Source organism: Panulirus ornatus, chromosome 64 (assembly GCF_036320965.1).
Source record: "Panulirus ornatus isolate Po-2019 chromosome 64, ASM3632096v1, whole genome shotgun sequence".
In the NCBI taxonomy this organism is placed as follows: domain Eukaryota; kingdom Metazoa; phylum Arthropoda; class Malacostraca; order Decapoda; family Palinuridae; genus Panulirus; species Panulirus ornatus.
The window spans coordinates 13,722,837-13,747,587 of record NC_092287.1 but is presented as its reverse complement, the minus strand read 5'-3'; the positions used below and the strand labels follow the sequence as shown (position 1 = coordinate 13,747,587).

Sequence of the window (24,751 nt, the reverse complement as noted above, 5' to 3'; positions counted from 1 at the left end):
GTAAGTACAGATCGTCTTTACAAAGTAGAAGGAAGTGTTTTGCTCTCCGTAAAAGAAAGCTTAATGTAGCCAAGGTACGAAAATCGAATGTCAGTTCATACAAGCCTCTGCACATCGAAGTGACGCATAATACGTCCAATATCATTTTTGTGTAGAGTAAAGACCCATTAACAATGTGTAGAACACGAATATATTATTACTGTTTATTAGGACATTTTGTTAACATAGAAATAATCAAAGTAGATCTGAGAATTTTTTTCAACGTTTAAAGAAATCCTCAAGAATTACTCTAAGTATATCAGTAAGAAGAATCTAGATGATCAAAAATACTATTGGTCCAACATAAAATGAAAATGAAAATGGTTTCTTAACTAATATCAGTAAAGTCCTCCTTGTTGTTTAGGACATGGCCTCCATACTAAACAATTATCTTGATTCACTGTTTACTGTAAAAAATCATTAAGTACATTGCATGCTAAAAAATGTATCTAATTGGATGGAGAATGTAAGATTAGACGCGCACGATATCCAAAATTATGAAATACTTAAGCATTTAGAAAAGTAGCTGGAAACTTTTCGTGTTCACACTTTCCCCCAGTCACATTCTCCACACGACATGGTGTTTTCTTTTCCTGCCGGCGGTTGATCCAGAAGGAGAAGTGGATGTGTAGATGTCTTCTGCCCTACCATCCTACTTTTTCCATCACGGATCAGTCCAGGCTCGAATCCTGGGCAGGTGGATCAAGCCTGCAGCCAGCTTAGCAATTCATCCTTCCCCTGGGGCTAACATATCTACTCGTAACGGCTGTATAGCGGTTTGAGAGCTACAATAATCCCAGGTTCTCTTGAAAAAAAAAAAAAATTCTGTTTACGTAGGGCCTCTTTTCAAAGGCTTCTGCAGCCCAAGGTTGCGCTACTTTCAGTAACAGGAAATGTGGACTCCTCTGGAGTCATGAAGAGATGATACCGTAAGCAAAAAAAACATTATAAATCTAATTTACCATATCTGACTCCACCACTTAACCCACCTGTGCTTCCTTATAAAAGCTACCAAGAACTCGCAAACACACAACACATATAAAAATTGACTGCTCACGTTGACAGAACGAACTCTCACTGCACGAATGAGCGTTGACAACTTACAGCTCAAGGTTCTCCCAAGTCAGAGGCGACCTACGAAGAGGGAGAGAGAGCATAATCCATATCTAATGACAGCTCAAGATAAGGAATATACCCACTACTTCAGCGTCCGCGGATCTAGAACTAGACCAACTTAACCCAATAAATGACAGCTAAGTCCCCGTCTTGTTCATATCCTTCTATATATTGTGAAAGGTTAATGTAATAACGCTGGAACCCACCATTAGCAGTCTGTGCCACAATAGACCCACCATTAGCAGTCTGTGCCACACAGACCCACCATGAGCAGTCTGTGCCTCAATAGACCCACCACCAGCAGTCTGTGCCACAACAGACCCACCATCAGCAGTCTGTGTCACAATAGACTCACCATTAGCATCTGTGCCACAACAGACCCACCATCAGCAGTCTGTGCCACAATAGACCCACCATTAGCAGTCTGTGCCACAACAGACCCACCATCAGCAGTCTGTGCCACAACAGACCCACCATGAGTAGTCTGTGCCACAACAACCCACCATGAACAATCTGGTCCAACAACAGACCCACCATCAGGAAACTGTGCCACAACAGACCCACCATTAGCAGTCTGTGCCACAACAAACCTACCATGAGCCCTCTGTGCCACAACAGACTCACCATCAGCAGTCTGTCCCTCAACCGACCCACCACCAGCAGTCTGTGCCACAACAGACCCACTATTAGCAGTCTGTCCCACAAGAAACCCACCATGATTAGTTTGTGCCACAACAGACCCACCATTAGCAGTCTGTGCCACAACAGACCCACCATTAGCAGTCTGTACAATAACAGGCCTATCTTCAGCAGTCTGTGCCACAACAGACCCACCATTAGCAGTCTGTGCCACAACAGACTCACAATTAGCATAGTGCCACAAGAGTCCCATCACCAGTAGTCTGTACCACAACAGACCCACCATTAGCAGTCTGTGCCACAGCAGACCCACCATGAGCAGTCTGTGCCGCAACAGACCCACCTTCAGCAGTCTGTGCCACAGCAGACCCACCATCACATTCTGTCCCGCAACAGACCCACCATGACTAGTCTGTGTCGCAATAGACGTACTATAATCAGTCTGCGCCACAAGGCCCACTTGAGTAGTTTGTGCCACAACAGACCACAAGGAGCGTTTTGCCACAACAGACCACCATGAGTAGTCTGTGCCACACAGACCACCATCAGCAGTTGTCCTAAAACAAACCCACTTTAAAGCAGTCTGTGGACAAAAAGGGCCGCCATTAGCAGTCTGTGCTACAACAGCCCATTTATAAAGCAGTCTGTGCTAAAAAGACCCATCAGCAGATTGTGCTTTTAGACACCATTAGCAGTCTGTGCCCCACAGACCCTATTAGAGTATGTGCCAAACAGATCCACCATTTCAACAGAGCAAACCATTAAGTTTTTGCAACAAGAGGTGCAGAGTCTAACTTAAAAGCGGAATGTATTCATTTCCCTACCAGAGGATTCAGTACAGGTATCAGAAACTGGGAGCTTATAATGTAACGATGTTAGTACTGGACTACCTGTGGTTATATAAGGACAGTAGCTGTCTTTACAGAGTGACATAGTGTTATATCCCAAACCCAAGACTGATGCCAGGGGAATTACTCATAGGATATCCTTCATTTTACAGCTGTGGAGTGAAAAAAGTCAGTACGAGGCACAGAAGATAATTGTCAGAGTTGCTTGGTATTTTATGCAGGTACCCCCATGGGCGCAATGAGGAGGTATGAGAACGTTACTCAATATTCTATTTTTTTCAGTGTCCACGCCAGCGGGCCGAGCAAACATGGGGAATAGGGACGCTGTTGGGGGTAGATATCTTTTTTCATCAGTAGGCAATCAAAAGGGAGTCTTATTCACGGGGCAACTCTGTATGCAAATATTTAAAGATATACAGAGAGAAATCCACCTTCATTTTTGATCGTAGAGCCTTTGGGATAAAAATTGCCCTTTTGGCGCTTTCATAACGCAATTCGCTCAGACTGAGAGGATTTATTTCTTTAGGAACGACGTCCTTTGAACCAAGCGTTGGGGGGGGTGATACCGGCCCTGGCTAACAGATCTTGTTGGACCTCGTTTCCCCAAAGGGATATATTGGTTTCTTTCTCATTTTCATTATTTGATCTCGGCCCGAGAAGTAAAAGTTATCAACTACTAAACTGTAAATATGTTTACCCTAATTTCTTGTATTGCTCAGTCCATATGCCCCATAATCAAACGGTCACAATAGATCTGCTGCAGCACATTTTATCTTTGATTAATATTTGATTAAGATGCGATAATTATTGGGAAAACAGTTGCTCTAAAAGGAGAACAAGCTAGGGCTACTCCATGCTATTTCACAATCAATTCCGCAGCATCCTGGGTCACGCCTGAGACAGCTCACCACATTCCCAGCTTCCAGGCGACAGACCACTTTGTCGAAAGAGACCTTCCAACATAGCGTGATTCAGCGAAATGTCTCACCAAGCAGTGCTTCTCAAATCCAACCTCTTTAGACGGACTTATCTAGAAACCTGTAATTGATTATAGATACTTACGTAAGGGCGCTAGACCTGACAGATACCCACATCATGTTTTTACAAATCTACTTTAAGATTTATTGACAAACTTTTCTCCACTTTAGATCTAATTACTGGGATTTTGGCAAATACCTCGAAATGAAACTAGTTAACCACTAACAAGACCTGACTATTCCAATAGGACACAGAGTTGGCAAGCATGATACTCGTCGGAATGCATTCCTGGCCTATAATCTTTTTAAGGATGCTTACAATAGATCTGGAAACTTTGATTCGATAATGTAATGATATTAAGTAACGATATTTCTACATGCTTCTGTTCTAGCGGCATCCCTGAAGAAATTAAAACAGGCGAATCTTAATGTTAAACTGTCAAAATGTAAGTTGATGGAGAAGTTCCCTTTGTCATACTGTGGCCGAACGAGGAGTTTCAACTGATCACATGAAAAAAAACGTAAAGCAGTGTCTAAGTATTTTACACCCAGGAATGCTAAGGTTGGTCATTTTGACGGACTCGCTCGTTGTTAGATATTTCAGCAGCACAACTTCTCCACACACTGATCTATTTAAGGAAGGATAAACAACCCTTCGAGTGGCGAGACATTCAGTTAAATGCTATTACCATGTTAAACCACCTTCACATTTCTAGACCCATAATGATAGTCTCATATTTCCACCAGCCATTTCATCTAGTCACTGACACTAGTTCTCAGAGGCCTACGGCAGCATTCGCGCAAAGACTAAGGCGCTATATAGCCTATTGCAATCGAATGTTGAATAAGGTTAAGATGAATTACATCTTCACAGAGCAGGGGGCACTAGCTGTTGTATGTGTGCTTGAGCATTTCAGGAATACTATACAGTTATCACTAGTAGGATTGTTCTATAAACGAAATCTCGCAAGTGCATGTTAAGAAGTTCTCTTCTATGCTTAAACAACCTGAGACAAGACAAACATGAACAGAGAAGAGGACTTATAACAGTTGTTCACTAGCTCATCCCATTTATAGACAATACTCAAAACAGATCGCAGGCAGCGACAATACCTCCGTAAACTCATCCAGAAGGATAAAACTGTGTTGCACAAGTTACAACATAACCATCACATACAAACTCTCCATCTGCTGTTCAGGACACACAGACTCTAACCAATACATTTAGCAATTATTCTCTGTGGACATTTCATTACTTACTACAATGCTTTACTCAACATCCACACCTACGATCTATGTTGTCAACATTTTATATGCCGATTGTTCTGTGTCAACATCCTCAACCTCTGCAACCAACAGACCAGACTCCCACCTCACCACTTCCAACACCCTAACTCACCAGACCTGTATATGAGAGGTGCAGACAAAGACCACTTGTCACAGACAAGCATAGTCATTCCTCTGACCACCTAAACATTCTGGTTACCCATCATCTTACCCACTTCATTCACACAACCATCAATGACAGAGAGATGCACAAACTACAGAAAGGTTGGCCCACATTCAAACTCCAAGATCACACCATATACAATCTTCCATTCCTATATCATGGTCCTGTCCTATTTTCATCACACGTGCTAAACGCGACACAGAAATGACATAACAGAGACTTCCCCTCACAGGACGGGAATCCTAAGCAACACACAAGCAAAGACACTCATCATCAACGTGGCCCAAAGATCAAATCTTGACTTCGTACCACCATCACCAAGCAAATAACTCTTAAAGATCAGACTTGCTCTGTGCCACTGCACCTCCTCCAGACAACATCTCCAACGACAACAACAGGTGACAATGACTGTGTTCAAGAAGTCCTCAAGGATCTGGTTATACGATTAGAGATATGATGGTAATGATGACACCCCATCTATGTTACAGCTACGTTATTAAACATGGTAGCATTTAGTCTTAGTCATCCGTATCAACAAGATGCAAAATTCATGACATGCTAAGGTACGCGTGATAGAAAAAATAGTATCTTCCATGCAAAGTCCGATGAATTTGGTAATGATCAATACGACTTATGTTGTCTCGGTAGGGTTGATAAGCTTGAATGTCAAGACAGATTCTTTATATATAATTACGGTAGTCCCGCTTTATAGTAATTTCTACCGAAATATGAAATCAATGTTACATTCATTGCAGCAAATGGCAGGAAATGTCGCTAGTGATCGATATACAACAATATCATAAATGTAGGACTACCACTATGAGGCCAGACCATTAGGCATTTCTCCAAAACCTTCATGCGTAGTGTCATACTCTTTCACACAAAAAGTGCTAAGATTTGTTTTGATACCGTGTTGTGGTATTTGAATACAATATCACGTCACACTATAGAAAAGACAGTTTGATATCGTTCTTTTAATGATTCTCTTTATATGAAAATAAAGAAAATGTGAACCATGAAAAATAATGGTTTCTCCTCTCATGTAGGTTGATTTATGTAATACTGTAGAGAGAGCAGTAGAACATTAATTCCTGCTACAATATTGGAATATAAAGCTTCCCCTTCCCCAGGGGTCGTGAACCATCACGTACCCTAAACCATCATACATCATCCACAACCTGACACCACCAAACCCGACACCCACTAAACACCTACACATCTTCAACCTCCATAAAACTCAACGGGGATTCCAACGTGCCCTCACCCTCCGCAGTTCACACACACACACACACACACACACACACACACACACACACACACGCACACACATACACACACACACACACACACACACACACACACACACACACACACACACACGCACACACATACACACACACACACACACACACGCACATTTGGGGCCTCATGAATGTGTAGAGCTTCCTCCCCATGCAGTACAAATAGGTAGTTGCTAAATACGTAATTTCTCACACACACACATGCAAACACACACACATACATATATGCACATGATACATATATACAAGGGGTAACATGAGTAACACACACACACACACACACACACACACCCTTCCCCCTCACATGCCATAAAGGCGAACACACCATTAGTCTTAAGAGCAAAAAGGCTGTGTATGCAGCAGAAAGGATATCCTCTTGTGGGCAGGATATTCTACAGTGTTAAGGGAGCCCTTGACGGCAGGATAGCAGCTTCTTTGCTAAAGATAGCCTTCATATGAACAGGAATGAGACTACAATGTTAGGGAAAATTCTGAACGAAAATGTTAAAAACAGAAATTACCAATATTAGGACGAAAATGGGTCATGTCAATTCATGAAGTCGGATGTCAGAAAAAGAAAATGAGACCACACCCGATGGGTCAGTTAGAGTACAGTAGACCTGAGAACTGAGGTCTGCTTCAGAGACTTACGACACAAGCATCTTGCGTCTCACAACGAAACGTTAACGGTATCTACGTTAGTGAACTGACATTAAATTTTATCAGGAAAACTGCATGAGAAACCTGGATTAGTACTTCAAATAATCAAGTATTAATAGAGTTGGATACATCACCGGTGCATTGTAAGTACAGATCGTCTTTACAAAGTAGAGTGTTTGCTCTCCGTAAAAGAAAGCTTAATGTAGCCAAGGTACGAAAATCGAATGTCAGTTCATACAAGCCTCTGCACATCGAAGTGACGCATAATATGTCCAATATCATTTTTGTGTAGAGTAAAGACCCATTAACAATGTGTAGAAAACGAATATATTATTACTGTTTATTAGAACATTTTGTTAACATAGAAATAATCAAAGTAGATCTGAGAATTTTTTTCAACGTTTAAAGAAATCCTCAAGAATTACTCTAAGTATATCAGTAAGAAGAATCTAGATGATCAAAAATACTATTGGTCCAACATAAAATGAAAATGAAAATGGTTTCTTAACTAATATCAGTAAAGTCCTCCTTGTTGTTTAGGACATGGCCTCCATACTAAACAATTATCTTGATTCACTGTTTACTGTAAAAAATCATTAAGTACATTGCATGCTAAAAAATGTATCTAATTGGATGGAGAATGTAAGATTAGACGCGCACGATATCCAGAATTATGAAATACTTAAGCATTTAGAAAATCTAAATCTAATTTAGGTAACAAGGAAAGAAGTCAGTCGGTAAGTGACATCCTCTGTCACTAAACAATCAACAAATATCTACAGGATGGAAAAGTGGCGAGTGTTTGACTTAATAAGAGGACTGAAAATCCTTTTCCAAACACAGGCTTATAACCTTCTTTCGGCTCTGGGAAAAATTGCTATAAACGAGCGTTAAGTATAGAGTTTTTAAATCCTTTTTAGATGACTAACGAACAATCGATTAACAACAAAAGTTACGAATGAAATATGACTATGGTTTCACGAATACAATAGAATTCTTTAGCTATACATATCATAAATGGGATTTCAAAGCACCCTCTTTTTACATACAGAGGCTTTCAGAGGAGCTTTAGACAAACATAGCCAAGTATTAGCGTAGCCCATGGTATAAGGAGTCGACACTGTATGTGTATAGTAGGTTGGCATACAGAGCAGGAACAAATAAGTGATATCTCAAGGGGTAAGCGAGCCATACTTATAATTTTCTATATGAGTGAACTGGAAACAGGACTCACGAGTAGATTCTCGAAATTTGCCAATGGCACATAATTTCGAAATATTTTCCATTAATAGGAAGACTGACTAAAGTTATAAGACACTGCTGGAACAGTCAGAGACGTGTCAAATGCATATCATGCAAATAGTTGCAAAGTAATGGACTTTGACTGTAAAGGTGTTGATTATGAATATAAAATGCTCTGGAAACCATTATTAGAAGTAGAGGAAAAATAAAGAGACCTTGGGGTGATTATCGATGATGAACTAGAATATGAAAAACAATGCCAAGGTACATATAGCGAAGGCAACAGAATGCTAAAGTTTATAACGAAAGATTGTAACAGTTTACAACACCCTGGCCAGACATAACTTGACATTAACTATTCATTTCTGATCACTAAACTTGATCAAATGTGAAAAAATGGAAGGAATTTAGATAAGAGCAACAAAGCTAATTCCGTCTCTCTCAAAAATAAGCCATATTAAAATGCAATCAAACATATAGCATTACGTACTCTCTCTGAAGGTGTTAGATAATCTCAACAACGAAACGAAATTGCCTTCAAGTTAGATAAGTTACAAAAACCACAAATAAAGTTATGCAATTAAAAGGAAGGAGACATAATGACAATGTGGACAAAAGGCCTTCTAGCAGCAGAATTGGGGATCACTGGAACAAATTATCGTAAGATGTTGTCAATGTGGAGAGGATTAATACCTTCAAACGAAGGCTAGACAAATACGTCAATGACATCCGCCATTAGCAAATACGCTTGTTTCCAGCTGGAAAAAACATTTGGACGTAATGAAACGAAAATCAAACTTTTCTTTCCTGCTTCAGAATTAAGCCTCCCTTCCCCAGGAGAATTCCTCCTGCAGTCACAAAAGGAAATTTGCCCCGTTCACATTTTTCCATAAAATTTCCTTGATAATATATTCTCTCTCGCCAACATGGTGATCCTTCTCAGTTTTCATTTTTTTTCCAATTTTCTCCTGGTGGCTGTTGTGTCCGAGGGACTGATGATAATGGGGGATTTTTCTCCTTTGCTATCCTTTCTCTGCCACAGACAAAATCACAGCATAAGGACACTATTCCTGTTATTACGTAGGTTAACACCGTCATGGAACATGAAACCTCCTGTTATCTGTTCTTTCCATGTACTCCCTTATGGTAGGACAGCCCTCCGGGCAGGAAACAGCAAGCGGAACATCCAGCAGGTGGGATAGCCCCCGAGGGTGGGAATCAGCAAGAAGGATAGTCACTGAGGGTAGGACTCATCATGCAGGACAGTCACTGAGGGTAGGACTCATCATGCAGGACAGGCACTGAGGGTAGGAAACAGAAGGCAGGACAGCACGTTGAGAGGAGAGGGAAGCACACAGGACATCTGAGGGCAGGAAGGAGGGCCAGCCTCTGGAACACAGGGGTAGGCAGCTTACTCACCTAAGAGCGTGCTGTTGGTCATGATCTGGAACATCTTGCCTGGATCCATGGCTGGCCCTCCCGCCCATTATGGGCTACCACACCACAGAGATTTCCAAATCGAATACTTCAAGACAAAGTCCGTGTCCGTGCAAGGGTTTTTTGATCTCGTGTCTTGTCACAACAGAAACTCATCAGATCACAAAGGAGTCTTCAAGAACGTCTCTGTTTACATGAACGTCAGTAGGAGTCACTGCTAAGTTCACCTCCTTTATAACGTCAGGAAATCAAAGTGTACATTGAAGAGGCCTTAAAGCAGATAAGAAGTAAATGAAATGACAACCTATTTAATTCAATAAAATGGCCACCTATCTATTTCAGTAAAGTGACCACCTACTGAATTCTGTAAACAACCACCAAATTAATTCATGTTCGGCAGAGATAAGAAATGAGTAAACAGTGGAAAGAATTTCCATATATACATATATATATATATATATATATATATATATATATATATATATATATATATATATATATATATATATATATATATTACAGAGGTATAAGTTTGTTGAGTATTCCTGGCAAATTATATGGGAGGGTATTGATTGAGAGGGTGAAGGCATGTACAGAGCATCAGATTGGGGAAGAGCAGTGTGGTTTCAGAATTGGTAGAGGATGTGTGGATCAGGTGTTTGCTTTGAAGAATGTATGTGAGAAATAGAAAAGCAAATGGATTTGTATATAGCATTTATGGATCTGGAGAAGGCATATGATAGAGTTGATAGATATGCTCTGTGGAAGGTATTAAGAATACATGGTGTGGGAGGCAAGTTGTTAGAAGCAGTGAAAAGTTTTTATCGAGGATGTAAGGCATGTGTACGTGTAGGAAGAGAGGAAAGTGATTGGTTCTCAGTGAATGTAGGTTTGCGGCAGGGGTGTGCGATGTCTCCATGGTTGTTTAATTTGTTTATGGATGGGGTTGTTAGGGAGGTGAATGCAAGAGTTTTGGAAAGAGGGGCAAGTATGAAGTCTGTTGGGGATGAGAGAGCTTGGGAAGTGAGTCAGTTGTTGTTCGCTGATGATACAGCGCTGGTGGCTGATTATTGTGAGAAACTGCAGAAGCTGGTGACTGAGTTTGGTAAAGTGTATGAAAGAAGAAAGTTAAGAGTAAATGTGAATAAGAGCAAGGTTATTAGGTACAGTAGGGTTGAGGGTCAATTCAATTGGGAGGTGAGTTTGAATGGAGAAAAACTGGAGGAAGTGAAGTGTTTTAGATATCTGGGAGTGGATATGGCAGCGGATGGAACCATGGAAGCGGAAGTGGATCATAGGGTGGGGGAGGGGGCGAAAATTCTGGGAGCCTTGAAGAATGTGTGGAAGTCGAGAACATTATCTCGGAAAGCAAAAATGGGTATGTTTGAAGGAATAGTGGTTCCAACAATGTTGTATGGTTGCGAGGCGTGGACTATGGATAGAGTTGTGCGCAGGAGGATGGATGTGCTGGAAATGAGATGCTTGAGGACAATGTGTGGTGTGAGGTGGTTTGATCGAGTAAGTAACGTAAGGGTAAGAGAGATGTGTGGAAATAAAAAGAGCGTGGTTGAGAGAGCAGAAGAGGGTGTTTTGAAATGGTTTGGTCACATGGAGAGAATGAGTGAGGAAAGATTGACCAAGAGGATATATGTGTCGGAGGTGGAGGGAACGAGGAGAAGAGGGAGACCAAATTGGAGGTGGAAAGATGGAGTGAAAAAGATTTTGTGTGATCGGGGCCTGAACATGCAGGAGGGTGAAAGGAGGGCAAGGAATAGAGTGAATTGGATCGATGTGGTATACCGGGGTTGACGTGCTGTCAGTGGATTGAATCAAGGCATGTGTATGGGGGTGGGTTGGGCCATTTTTTCGTCTGTTTCCTTGCGCTACCTCGCAAACGCTGGAGACAGCGACAAAGCAAAAAAAAAAGAAAAATAAAAATTATATATATATATATATATATATATATATATATATATATATATATATATATATATATATATATATATATATATATATATATATATATATATATATATATTTATATATATATAGAGTGAATTGGATCGATGTGGTATACCGGGGTCGACGTGCTGTCAATGGATTGAATCAGGGCATGTGAAGCGTCTGGGGTAATCCGTGGAAAGTTCTCTGGGGCCCGGATGTGGAAAGGGAGCTATGGTTTCGGTGCATTATTACATAACAGCTAGAGACTGAGTGTGAACGAATGGGGCCTTTGTTGTCTTTTCCTAGCGCTACCTCGCACACATGAGGGGGAGGGTGTTGTTATTCCATGTGTGGCGAGGTGGCGATGGAAATGAATAAAGGCAGACAGTGTGAATTGTGTGTATGTGTATGTATGAATGTGTCTGTGTGTGTATATATATGTGTACATTGAGATGTATGGGTATGTATATTTGCGTGTGTGGACGTGTATGTATATACATGTGTATGCGGGTGGGTTGAGCCATTTCTTTCGCCTGTTTCCTTACGCTACCTCGCAAACGCGGGAGACAGCGACAAAGCAAAATAAATAGATAAGTAAAATATATATATATATATATATATTTGGGGCCTTTGGTGTCTTTTCCTAGCGCTACCTCGCACACATGAGATATTAGGTACAGTAGGGTTGACGGTCAAGTCAACTGGGAGGTAAGTTTGAATGGAGAAAAACTGGAGGAGGCAAAATGTTTTAGATATCTGGGAGTGGATCTAGCAGCGGATGGAACCATGGAAGCGGAAGTGAATCATAGGGTGGGTGAGGGGGCGAAAATCCTGGGAGCTTTGAAGAATGTGTGGAAGTCGAGAACATTATCTCCGAAAGCAAAAATTGGTATGTTTGAAGGAATAGTGTTTCCAACAATGTTGTATGGTTGCGAGGCGTGGGCTATGGATAGAGTTGTGCTCAGGAGGGTGGATGATGCTAGAAATGAGATGTTTGAGGACAATATGTGGTGTGAGGTGGTTTGATCGAGTAAATAATGTAAGGGTAAGAGAGATGTGTGGAAATAAAAATAGCGTGGTTGAGAGAGCAGAAGAGGGTGTTTTGAAATGGTTTGGGCACATGGAGAGAATGAGTGAGGAAAGATTCACCAACAGGATATATATGTGTCGCAGGTGAAGGGAACGAGGAGAAATGGGAGATCAAAATGGAGGTGGAAAGATAGAGTGAAAAAGATTTTGAGTGATCGGGGCCTGAACATGCAGGAGGGTGAAAGGCGTTCAAGGAATAGAGTGAATTGGAACAATATGGTATACCAGGCTCGACGTGCTGTCAAAGGATTGAACCAGGGCATGTGAAGCGTCTGGGGTAAACCATGGAAAGTTCTCTGGAGCCCGGATGTGGAAAGGGAGCTGTGGTTTCGGTGCATTATTACATAACAGCTAGAGACTGAGTGTGAACGAATGGGGCCTTTGTTTCTTTTCCTAGCGCTACCTCACACACATGAGGGGGAGGGTGTTGTTATTCCATGTGTGGCGAGGTGGCGATGGAAATGAATAAAGGCAGACAGTGTGAATTGTGTGCATGTGTATGTATGAATGTGTCTGTGTGTGTATATATATGTGTACATTGAGATGTATGGGTATGTATATTTGCGTGTGTGGACGTGTATGTATATACATGTGTATGCGGGTGAGTTGGGCCATTTCTTTCGTCTGTTTCCTTACGCTACCTCGCAAACGCGGGAGACAGCGACAAAGGAAAATAAATAGATAAGTAAAATATATATATATATATTTGGGGCCTTTGGTGTCTTTTCCTAGCGCTACCTCGCACACATGAGGGGGGAGAGAGTTGTTATTCCATGTGTGGCGAGGTGGCGATATATATATATATATATATATATATATATATATATATATATATATATATATATATATATATACATATATATATATATATATATATATATATATATGTATATATATATATATATATATATATATATATATATATATGTATATATATATATATATATATATATATATATATATATATATATATATATATATATATATATATATATATATATATATATATATATATATATATATATATATATTCTTCTTTTCTTTCAAACTATTCGCCATTTCCCGCATTAGCGAGGTAGCGTTAAGAACAGAGGACTGGGCCTTTGAGGGAATACCCTCACCTGGCCCAATTCTCTGTTCCTTCTTTTGGAAAAGGGGAGGGAGCGGGGGGCTGGAAATCCTCCCCTCTCGGTTTTTTTTTTTTTTTTTTTTTTCCAAAAGAAGGAACAGAGAATATATATATATATATATATATATATATATATATATATATATATATATATATATATATATATATATATCACCCTCCCTCTAGCACCAGGAGTCCCCTCTGTCCTTATGAAGCTCCTGCAGTACTCAAAATCCACAAACAAAAACGACACACAAACTACACGCCCTCAAAGCATACATAAACACAGGTTGAATATCACTACACTTTATGATGTACTTGTCCCGACAAGTGGACGTGGCCTCCTTCCTGAGCATGGCAGGAGGCTTATAAAGATAAAAAGGACCTCCGGTCCTTTGTATGTAGCATTTGTGGATCTGGAGAAGGCATTTGATAAAGTTGATAGAGATGCTTTGTGGAAGGTATTAAGAGTATGTGGTGTGGGAGGTAAGTTGCTAGAAGCAGTGAAAAGATTTGGTCAAGGATGTAAGGCATGTGTAAGAGTAGGACGGGAGAAAATTAATTGGTTTCCAGTGATTGTCGGTTTGCGGCAGGGGTGCGTGATGTCTCCATGTTTGGTTAATTTGTTAATGGATATGGTGGTTAGGGAGGTGAACGCAAGAGTTTTGGAGAGAGGGGCAAGGAAGCAGTCTGTTGTGGTTGAGAGGACTCGGGAAGTGAGTCAGTTATTGTTCGCTGATGATACAGCCCTGGTGGCTAATTGGGGTGAGAAACTGCAGAAGCTGGTGACTGAGTTTGGTAAACTGTGTGAAAGAAGAAAGTTAAGAGTAAATGTGAATAAGAGCAAGATTATTAGATTCAGTAGGGTTGAGGGACACGTTAACTGCGAGAAAATCTTGAATGGAAAAAACTGGAGGAAGTGGTGTTTTAGATATTTGGGAGTGGATTTAGCAGCGGACGGAGCCATGGAGTCACAGGGTAGGGGAAGGTGCGAAGGTTCTGGGAGCGTATAAGAAAATGTGTGGAAGGCAAGAACGTTATCTCGGAGAGCAAAAATGGGTATATTTGATAGAATGCTGGTTCCTCTTGCGAGGCATGGGCTATAGATAAGGTTTTGAGGAAGAGGGTGGATGTGTAAGAAATGAAATTCTGCTGGACAATATGTGGTGTGAGATGGTTTGATCGAAAAGAAATGAAAGGGGGAGAAAAATGTTTTGTAATTAAAAGAGTGTGGTTGAGGGAGCAGAAGAGTGTGTATTGAAATGGTTTAGTTACATGAAGAGAATGAGTGAGGAATGATTGACAAAGAGGATGTATGCGTCAGAGGGGGAGGGAACGAGAAGTGGGAGACCAAATATATATATATATATATATATATATATATATATATATTTTTTTTTTTTTTTTTTTTTTTTTTTTTTTTATACTTTGTCGCTGTCTCCCGCGTTTGCGAGGTAGCGCAAGGAAACAGACGAAAGAAATGGCCCAACCCCCCCCCCCCCCCCATACACATGTACATACACACGTCCACACACGCAAATATACATACCTACACAGCTTTCCATGGTTTACCCCAGACGCTTCACATGCCTTGATTCAATCCACTGACAGCACGTCAACCCCTGTATACCACATCGCTCCAATTCACTCTATTCCTTGCCCTCCTTTCACCCTCCTGCATGTTCAGGCCCCGATCACACAAAATCTTTTTCACTCCATCTTTCCACCTCCAATTTGGTCTCCCTCTTCTCCTCGTTCCCTCCACCTCCGACACATATATCCTCTTGGTCAATCTTTCCTCACTCATTCTCTCCATGTGCCCAAACCATTTCAAAACACCCTCTTCTGCTCTCTCAACCACGCTCTTTTTATTTCCACACATCTCTCTTACCCTTACGTTACTTACTCGATCAAACCACCTCACACCACACATTGTCCTCAAACATCTCATTTCCAGCACATCCATCCTCCTGCGCACAACTCTATCCATAGCCCACGCCTCGCAACCATACAACATTGTTGGAACCACTATTCCTTCAAACATACCCATTTTTGCTTTCCGAGATAATGTTCTCGACTTCCACACATTTTTCAAGGCTCCCAGAATTTTCGCCCCCTCCCCCACCCTATGATCCACTTCCGCTTCCATGGTTCCATCCGCTGACAGATCCACTCCCAGATATCTAAAACACTTCACTTCCTCCAGTTTTTCTCCATTCAAACTCACCTCCCAATTGACTTGACCCTCAACCCTACTGTACCTAATAACCTTGCTCTTATTCACATTTACTCTTAACTTTCTTCTTCCACACACTTTACCAAACTCAGTCACCAGCTTCTGCAGTTTCTCACATGAATCAGCCACCAGCGCTGTATCATCAGCGAACAACAACTGACTCACTTCCCAAGCTCTCTCATCCCCAACAGACTTCATACTTGCCCCTCTTTCCAGGACTCTTGCATTTACCTCCCTAACAACCCCATCCATAAACAAATTAAACAACCATGGAGACATCACACACCCCTGCCGCAAACCTACATTCACTGAGAACCAATCACTTTCCTCTCTTCCTACACGTACACATGCCTTACATCCTCGATAAAAACTTTTCACTGCTTCTAACAACTTGCCTCCCACACCATATATTCTTAATACCTTCCACAGAGCATCTCTATCAACTCTATCATATGCCTTCTCCAGATCCATAAATGCTACATACAAATCCATTTGCTTTTCTAAGTATTTCTCACATACATTCTTCAAAGCAAACACCTGATCCACACATCCTCTACCACTTCTGAAACCGCACTGCTCTTCCCCAATCTGATGCTTTGTACATGCCTTCACCCTCTCAATCAATACCCTCCCATATAATTTACCAGGAATACTCAACAAACTTATACCTCTGTAATTTGAGCACTCACTCTTATCCCCTTTGCCTTTGTACAATGGCACTATGCACGCATTCCGCCAATCCTCAGGCACCTCACCATGAGTCATACATACATTAAATAACCTTACCAAGCAGTCAACAATACAGTCACCCCCTTTTTTAATAAATTCCACTGCAATACCATCCAAACCTGCTGCCTTGCCGGCTTTCATCTTCCGCAAAGCTTTTACTACCTCCTCTCTGTTTACCAAATCATTTTCCCTAACCCTCTCACTTTGCACACCACCTCGACCAAAACACCCTATATCTGCCACTCTGTCATCAGACACATTCAACAAACCTTCAAAATACTCATTCCATCTCCTTCTCACATCACCGCTACTTGTTATCACCTCCCCATTTACACCCTTCACTGAAGTTCCCATTTGCTCCCTTGTCTTACGCACCCTATTTACCTCCTTCCAGAACATCTTTTTATTCTCCCTAAAATTTACTGATAGTCTCTCACCCCAACTCTCATTTGCCCTTTTTTTCACCTCTTGCACCTTTCTCTTGACCTCCTGTCTCTTTCTTTTATACTTCTCCCACTCAATTGCATTTTTTCCCTGCAAAAATCGTCCAAATGCCTCTCTCTTCTCTTTCACTAATACTCTTACTTCTTCATCCCACCACTCACTACCCTTTCTAAACAGCCCACCTCCCACTCTTCTCATGCCACAAGTATCTTTTGCGCAATCCATCACTGATTCCCTAAATACATCCCATTCCTCCCCCACTCCCCTTACTTCCATTGTTCTCACCTTTTTCCATTCTGTACACAGTCTCTCCTGGTACTTCCCCACACAGGTCTCCTTCCATATATATATATATATATATATATATATATATATATATATATATATATGTACACGATAAACTCCAGGACCCTAAACATATTCTTTTTCTTCATTCTTCTCTGTTTGCCTGTAGTCGAGTGGCTACTGTTTCTTAGGACAGAATATCTTTTCATCTCAAATCCGTGAACTCATAGCTCGCCCTTAACATGTGTTCAGCCATGCAGTGCTCTTAAAGCCATTCCTTGAGCAATATATATAGACAAGTGACTACTGTTTAACCCCTATACTGGTATTCATACCTAAAGAGATCACTGTCTAAACCCACTCCTTGGGCTTTCGACAGCTGAACACCATTGTCCAAACACTGTCTTAGGTCATATACTCTCTGGGCACCACTGCCTAAGCCCTGTCTCGGGTCTTATACTTCAAGTCATCACTGTCTAAATCGTCTAAATCATGTCTTAGGTCTTTTATCTCAAGGAACCACTATCGAAACCCTGTCTTGGGTCAAACACTTCCTACACCTACTGCCCAAGCACTGTATTCGGTCTTATATTTAAGGGATCATTGTCTAAACCCTGCCTTAGGCCTTCTGCTTCGAGAGATCTCTCCCTAAACCCTTCAAGGGATCACGGCCTAAACTCTGCATAGGAGGTTTATATGTTTAGGGACCCACATTACAGGTCTCCTTCCAAGGTGGAAACATACCCGTAATGTTCAAATTTACCAACCAAACACAATGTGTCGTTGCTGTTCTTACGAAATAGAACATGATTGCTCGAATAAGGAAAGTAATTCACGTTGAGTAACTTGTGTCTGAAGACATTACAAAATATTCTGCAATTCCCGACTCAAGCTGTATTATTTAGTGAGTCCGTCAGGAGGAATTGAGGTAAGGATAGGCAAAATAAAGACCCATGTTACTTCCACAGAAACAGATAGAAATGCTGAACATCCTCATGTAAAACTAACCTCAACGAACCGACAGTAAACCTTTTCGTTACATCACTTGCTAATCATCATTAATCACTCAATCAATCTCTATTATCTTGGTGATGTCAACCTATGAGTCATAATGTATTAATTACAGAACTTTAACACATTCACGGTCCCTACAACACAGGTACACACACACACACACACACACACACACACACACACACACACACACACACACATACTCACACACACACACACACACACACACACACACACACGCACACATACACACGCATATGTCATAGGAATATGAAATCACAGGTCATAAAGCGTGGTCAAGATCTAAAGAAAAAAAAATATAACTTACTGACGACTTGTTGCATCTTAACGAGAAATAATCAGGAGGCGATTGGTCATGTCTCAACGACGATACCACAACTGGCAATCACGATTCGCACGGTTCACACACGCACGTGGCGGCGCTCAAGGGCAGCAGTGGGAGAGGCAATCACTGTTATACTGAGCGTGGCACGAGTGTGTAGTAAACGGAGTGGTCGGGTCGGGGCAGCAGTGGCAGCGGCAACTCCCGCTCCTAGAGGCGAGCGGCAAGCGACTGAAGCCCAACCTTCCTGCCGCCACAGGTTCTGTGGCTTGTACCGCCACTGCGCCCACACACACACACACACACACACACACACACACACACATATTACCTCCAGCAAACCACAAAGCGAAGATCCCCTTATATGCTGACGACCTCACGAACACATCACAACACCCCTGACACCACAGATAGCGTCATGAACAAACATGCAGCGTTGCATTACACCACTGGAATAATGGCTCACCCAGAACAAAATGCCTACATCTCCAGAGAAATCTTTAATCGCTCTGCTAACCCCACCACAGACTCGAATCCCAACAACCTCCAGTCTCCTTGCGTTTGATAATCACTCCCACTGAACAAAATACCAACTATCCTAGTCATTACATGCGACACATGCTTGACATTCACCCCAGCACCAACAACATTAACACATACACTAAATGTTCCTCAGGACGCTAACTGGCACAAGTGTTAGACAAGACAAATAATCCCTCAACATTCTCTATAAACAATTCATCCGCTCCACTTTAAACTATGTCTCTCCTGCCTGGTCTTTCAAACTTTCAAAAGCAAATATAAAAAATTACATTTCACTCATAACAATCACTGGCTGCTTAGCAACCATAATCGCCCATTTCTTACCAACCGACACGAAGATCCTCCCAATGCAATCCTGTCTCAACATACACGGCACTCGATTCTATGCAACAGCACTAGACCTTCTCCCAATCAAACCAATCCACAACTAATAACCAACACCGAAGCTGAAATAAAAAGCTTACTCTTGATTCACACTTCAGCGACTTTCACTCTCAGATCCCTGGTCTCTCACCTCCTGTAAACACAACACCGACACAAAGCACGTACACAACGATATGACCCGACAAGCACCATTCAACTTCCCTCCCAATTCAGACCACACAACCAGACATGTATCCCTCCTTAGACAGATACGAGTCACATTCTCCCGTCCACGCTCTGGACATCACACATCCCTACATTGATACTAACATTGATTCAATACATTCCAGAGCCGCATTCATATTCACGACGCAATAATCACATATGAGAAAACGAGCACACTATCTAATTGCCATGAACTATCTCCACATATACGAACACACACCATCACTGCCTATGATCTCGACCGTTGGACGTGTCCAGTTTCCTGAGCGCTGCAGGAGCTTCATAAAGATAGAAGGGACTTCAGGGTAGAAGGTAATATATATGTATTTATTTATATTATTTATTTTGCTTTGTCGCTGTCTCCCGCGTTTGCGAGGTAGCGCAAGGAAACAGAGGAGAAATGGCCCAAACCACCCCCATACACATTTATATACATACACGTCCACACACGCAAATATACATACCTATACATCTCAATGTACACATATATATACACACACGGACATATACATATATACACATGTACATAATTCATACTGTCTGCCTTTATTTATTCCCATCGCCACCTCGCCACACATGGAATAACATCCCCCTCCCCCCTCATGTGTGCGAGGTACCGCTAGGAAAAGACAACAAAGGCCCCATTCGTTCACAATCAGTCTCTAGCTGTCATGTAATAATGCCCGAAATCACAGCTCCCTTTCCACATCCAGGCCACACAGAACTCTCCATGGTTTACCCCAGACGCTTCACATGCCCTAATTCAATCCAGTGACAGCACGTCGACCCCGGTATACCACATCGATCGAATTCACTGTATTCCTTGCATGCCTTTCACCCACCTGCATGTTCAGGTCCTGACCACCCAAAATCTTTTTCACTCATCTTTCCACCTCCAATTTGGTCTCCTACTTCTCCTCGTTCCTTCCACCTTCGCCATATATATCCTCTTGGTCAATCATTCCTCACTCATTCTCTCCACGTGCCCAAACCATTTCAAAACACCCTCTTATGCTCTCTCAACCACGCTATTTTTATTTCCACACATCTCTCTAACCCTTACATTACTTACTCGATCAAACCACCTCATACCACATATTGTCCTCAAACATCTCATTTCCAGCACATCCACCCTCCTGCGCACAACTCTATCCATAGCCCACGCCTCGCAACCATACAACATTGTTGGAACCACTATTCCTTCAAACATACCCATTTTTGCTTTCCGAGATAATGTTCTCGACTTCCAAACATTCTTCAAGGCTCCCAGGATTTTCGCCCCCTTCCCCCACTAAATGATTCACTTCCGCTTCCATGGTTCCATCCGCTGCGAGATCCACTCCCAGATATCTAAAACACTTTACTTCCTCCAGTTTTTCTCCATTCAAACTTACCTCCCAAATGACTTGACCCTCAACCCTACTGTTCCTAATAACCTTGCTCTTGTTTACGTTTACTCTTAACTTTCTTCTTTCATACACATTACGAAACTCAGACACCAGCTTCTGCAGTTTCTCACATGAATCAGCCGCCAGCGCTGTATCATCAGCGAACAACAACTGACACTTCCCAAGCTCTCTCATCCCCAACGGACTGCATACTTACCCCTCTTTCCAAAACTCTTGCATTCACCTCCCTAACAACCCCATCCATAAACAAATTAAACAACCATGGAGACATCACACACCCCTGCCGCAGACCTACATTCACTGAGAACCAATCACTTTCCTCTCTTCCTACATGTACACATGCCTGACATCCTCGATAAAAACTTTTCACTGCTTCTAACAACTTCCTCCCACACCATATATTCTTAGTACCTTCCACAGATCATCTCTATCAACTCTATCATATGCCTTCTCCAGATACATAAATGCTACATACAAATCCATTTGCTTTTCTAAGTATTTTTCACATACATTCTTCAAAGCAAACACCTGATTCACATATCCTTTACCACTTCTGAAACCACACTGCTATTCCACAATCTGATGCTTTGTACATGCCTTCACCCTCTCAATCAATACCCTCCCATATAATTTGCCAGGAATACTCAACAAACATATACCTCTGTAATTTGAGCACTCACCCATATCCCCTTTGCCTTTGTACAATGGCACTATGCAAGCATTCCGCTAATCCTCAGGCACCTCACCATGAATCATACATACATTAAATAACCTTACCATACAGTCAACACTACAGTCACCCGTGGGAAGTATTCTTTCTCCCCTATCCCCAGGGATATGTATATATATATATATATATATATATATATATATATATATATATATATATATATATATATATATATATATATATATATATATATATATATATATATATATATATATTCTTATGAGTCCACGGGGAAAATGAAACACGAAAAGTTCCTAAGTGCACTTTCGTGTAATAATCACATCATCAGGGGAGACACAAGAGAGAAATATAACAGTCAGTTGATATACATCGAAGAGACGAAGCAACGCCATTTGGTAAACATGCGCACTTGGGAACATTTCGTGTTTCATTTTCCCGTGGACTCATAGGAATATCTGGATCATACGCAAAATTGTGATCCTTTCCAACATATATATATATATATATATATATATATATATATATATATATATATATATATATATATATATATATATATATATATATATATATATTATCCCAAGGGATAGGGGAGAAAAAATACTTCCCACGCATTCCTCACGTGTCGTGGAAGGCGACTAAAGGGGACGGGAGCGGGGGGCCAGAAACCCTCCCCTCCTTGTATTTTGACTTTCTAAAAGGGGAAACAGAAGAAGGATTCACGCGGGGAGTGCTCATCCTCCTCGAAGGCTCAGACTGGGGTGTCAAAATGTGTGTTGATGTAACCAAGATGAGAAAAAAGGAGAGATAGGTAGTATGTTTGAGGAAAGGAACCTGGATGTTTTGGCTCTGAGTGAAACGAAGCTCAAGGGTAAAGGGGAAGAGTTGTTTGGGAATGTCTTCGGAGTAAAGTCAGGAGTTACTGAGAGGAGAAGAGCAAGGGAAGGAGTAGCACTACTCCTGAAACAGGAGTTTTGGGAGTAGATTGATATGGGTAGATTGATATGGGTAAAACTGAAAGTTGATGGAGAGAGATGGGTGATTATTGGTGCATATGCACCTAGGCATGAGAAGAAAGATCATGAGAGGCAAGTGTTTTGGGAGCAGCTGAATGAGTGTGTTAGTGGTTTTGATGCACGAGATCGGGTTATAGTGACGGGTGATTTGAATGCAAAGGTGAGTAATGTGGCAGTTGAGGGAATAATTGGTATACATGGGGTGTTCAGTGTTGTAAATAGAAATGGTGAAGAGCTTGTGGATTTTTGTGCGGAAAAAGGGCTGGTGATTGGGAATGCCTGGTTCAAAAAGCGAGATATACATAAGTATACGTATGTAAGTAGGAGAGATATCCAAAGAGCGTTATTTGATTATGTGTTAATTGACAGGCGCGCGGAAGAGAGACTTTTGGATATTAATGTGCTGAGAGGTGCAGCTGGAGAGATGTCTGATCATTATCTTGTGGAGGCGAAGGTGAAGATTTGTAGGGGTTTTCAGAAAAGAAGAGAAAATGCTGGAAGGAAAGAGTGGTGAGAGTAAGTGAGCTTAGGAAGGAGATTTATGTGAGGAAGTACCGGGAGAGACTGAGTACAGAATGCAAAAAGGTGAGAGCAAAGGAGGTAAGGGGAGTCGGGGAGGAATGGGATGTATTTAGGGAAGCAGTGATGGCTTGCGCAAAAGTTGCTTGTGGCATGAGAAGCGTGGGAGGTGGGTTGATTAGAAAGGGTAGCGAGTTCTGGGATGAAGAACTAAGATTATTAGTGAAAGAGAAGAGAGAGGTATTTGGACTATTTTTGCAGGGAAAAAATGCAAATGAGTGGGAGATGTATGAAAGAAAGAGGCAGGAGTTCAAAGAAAGGTGCAAGAGGTGAAAAAGAGGGCAAATGAGAGTTGGGGTGAGAGAGTATCATTAAATTTTAGGGAGAATAAAAAGATGTTTTGGAAGGAGGTAAATAGACAGCGTAAGACAAGGGAGCAAATGGGAACTTCAGTGAAGGGGGTTAATGGGGAGGTGATAACAAGTAGTGGTGATGTGAGAAGGAGATGGAGTGAGTATTTTGAAGGTTTGTTTAATGTGTTTGATGATAGACTGGCAGATATAGGGTGTTTTGGTCGAGGTGGTGTGCAATGTGAGAGGGTTTGGGAAAATGATTTGGTAAACAGAGAAGAGGTGCTAAAAGATTTGCGGTAGATGAAAGCTGGCAAGGCAGCAGGTTTGGATCGTATTGCAGTGGAATTTATTAAAAAAGGTGGGGACTGTATTGTTGACTGGTTGGTAAGGTTATTTGATGTATGTATGATTCATGGTGAGGTGCCTGAGGGACTGGCGGAATGCTTGCATAGTGCCATTGTACAAAGGCAAAGGGGATAAGAATGAGTGCTCAAATTACAGAGGTATAAGTTTGCTGAGTATTCCTGGTAAATTATATGGGAGGGTATTGACTGAGAGGGTGAAGGCATGTACAGAGCATCAGATTGGGGAAGAGCAGTGTGGTTTCAGAAGTGTTAGAGGATGTGTGGATCAGGTGTTTGCTTTGAAGAATGTGTGTGAGATATACTTAGAAAAGCAAATGGATTTGTATGTAGCATTTATGGATCTGG

At 41.5% G+C, this 24,751-nt stretch overlaps 1 protein-coding gene across 1 annotated transcript in view; it reads right to left on the bottom strand.

Moving 5' to 3' along the window:
* Positions 1-19,122, bottom strand: part of LOC139746244 (uncharacterized) — a 1,225,703-nt gene extending 1,206,581 nt beyond the window's left edge. The window contains exon 1 of the mRNA XM_071657250.1: positions 18,908-19,122. Within this exon, the coding sequence (XP_071513351.1) occupies positions 18,908-18,923 (16 nt within the window). The 5' untranslated portion in view covers positions 18,924-19,122. The remainder of the gene's footprint in view (positions 1-18,907) is intronic.
* Between the last annotated feature and the right edge of the window lie 5,629 nt (positions 19,123-24,751).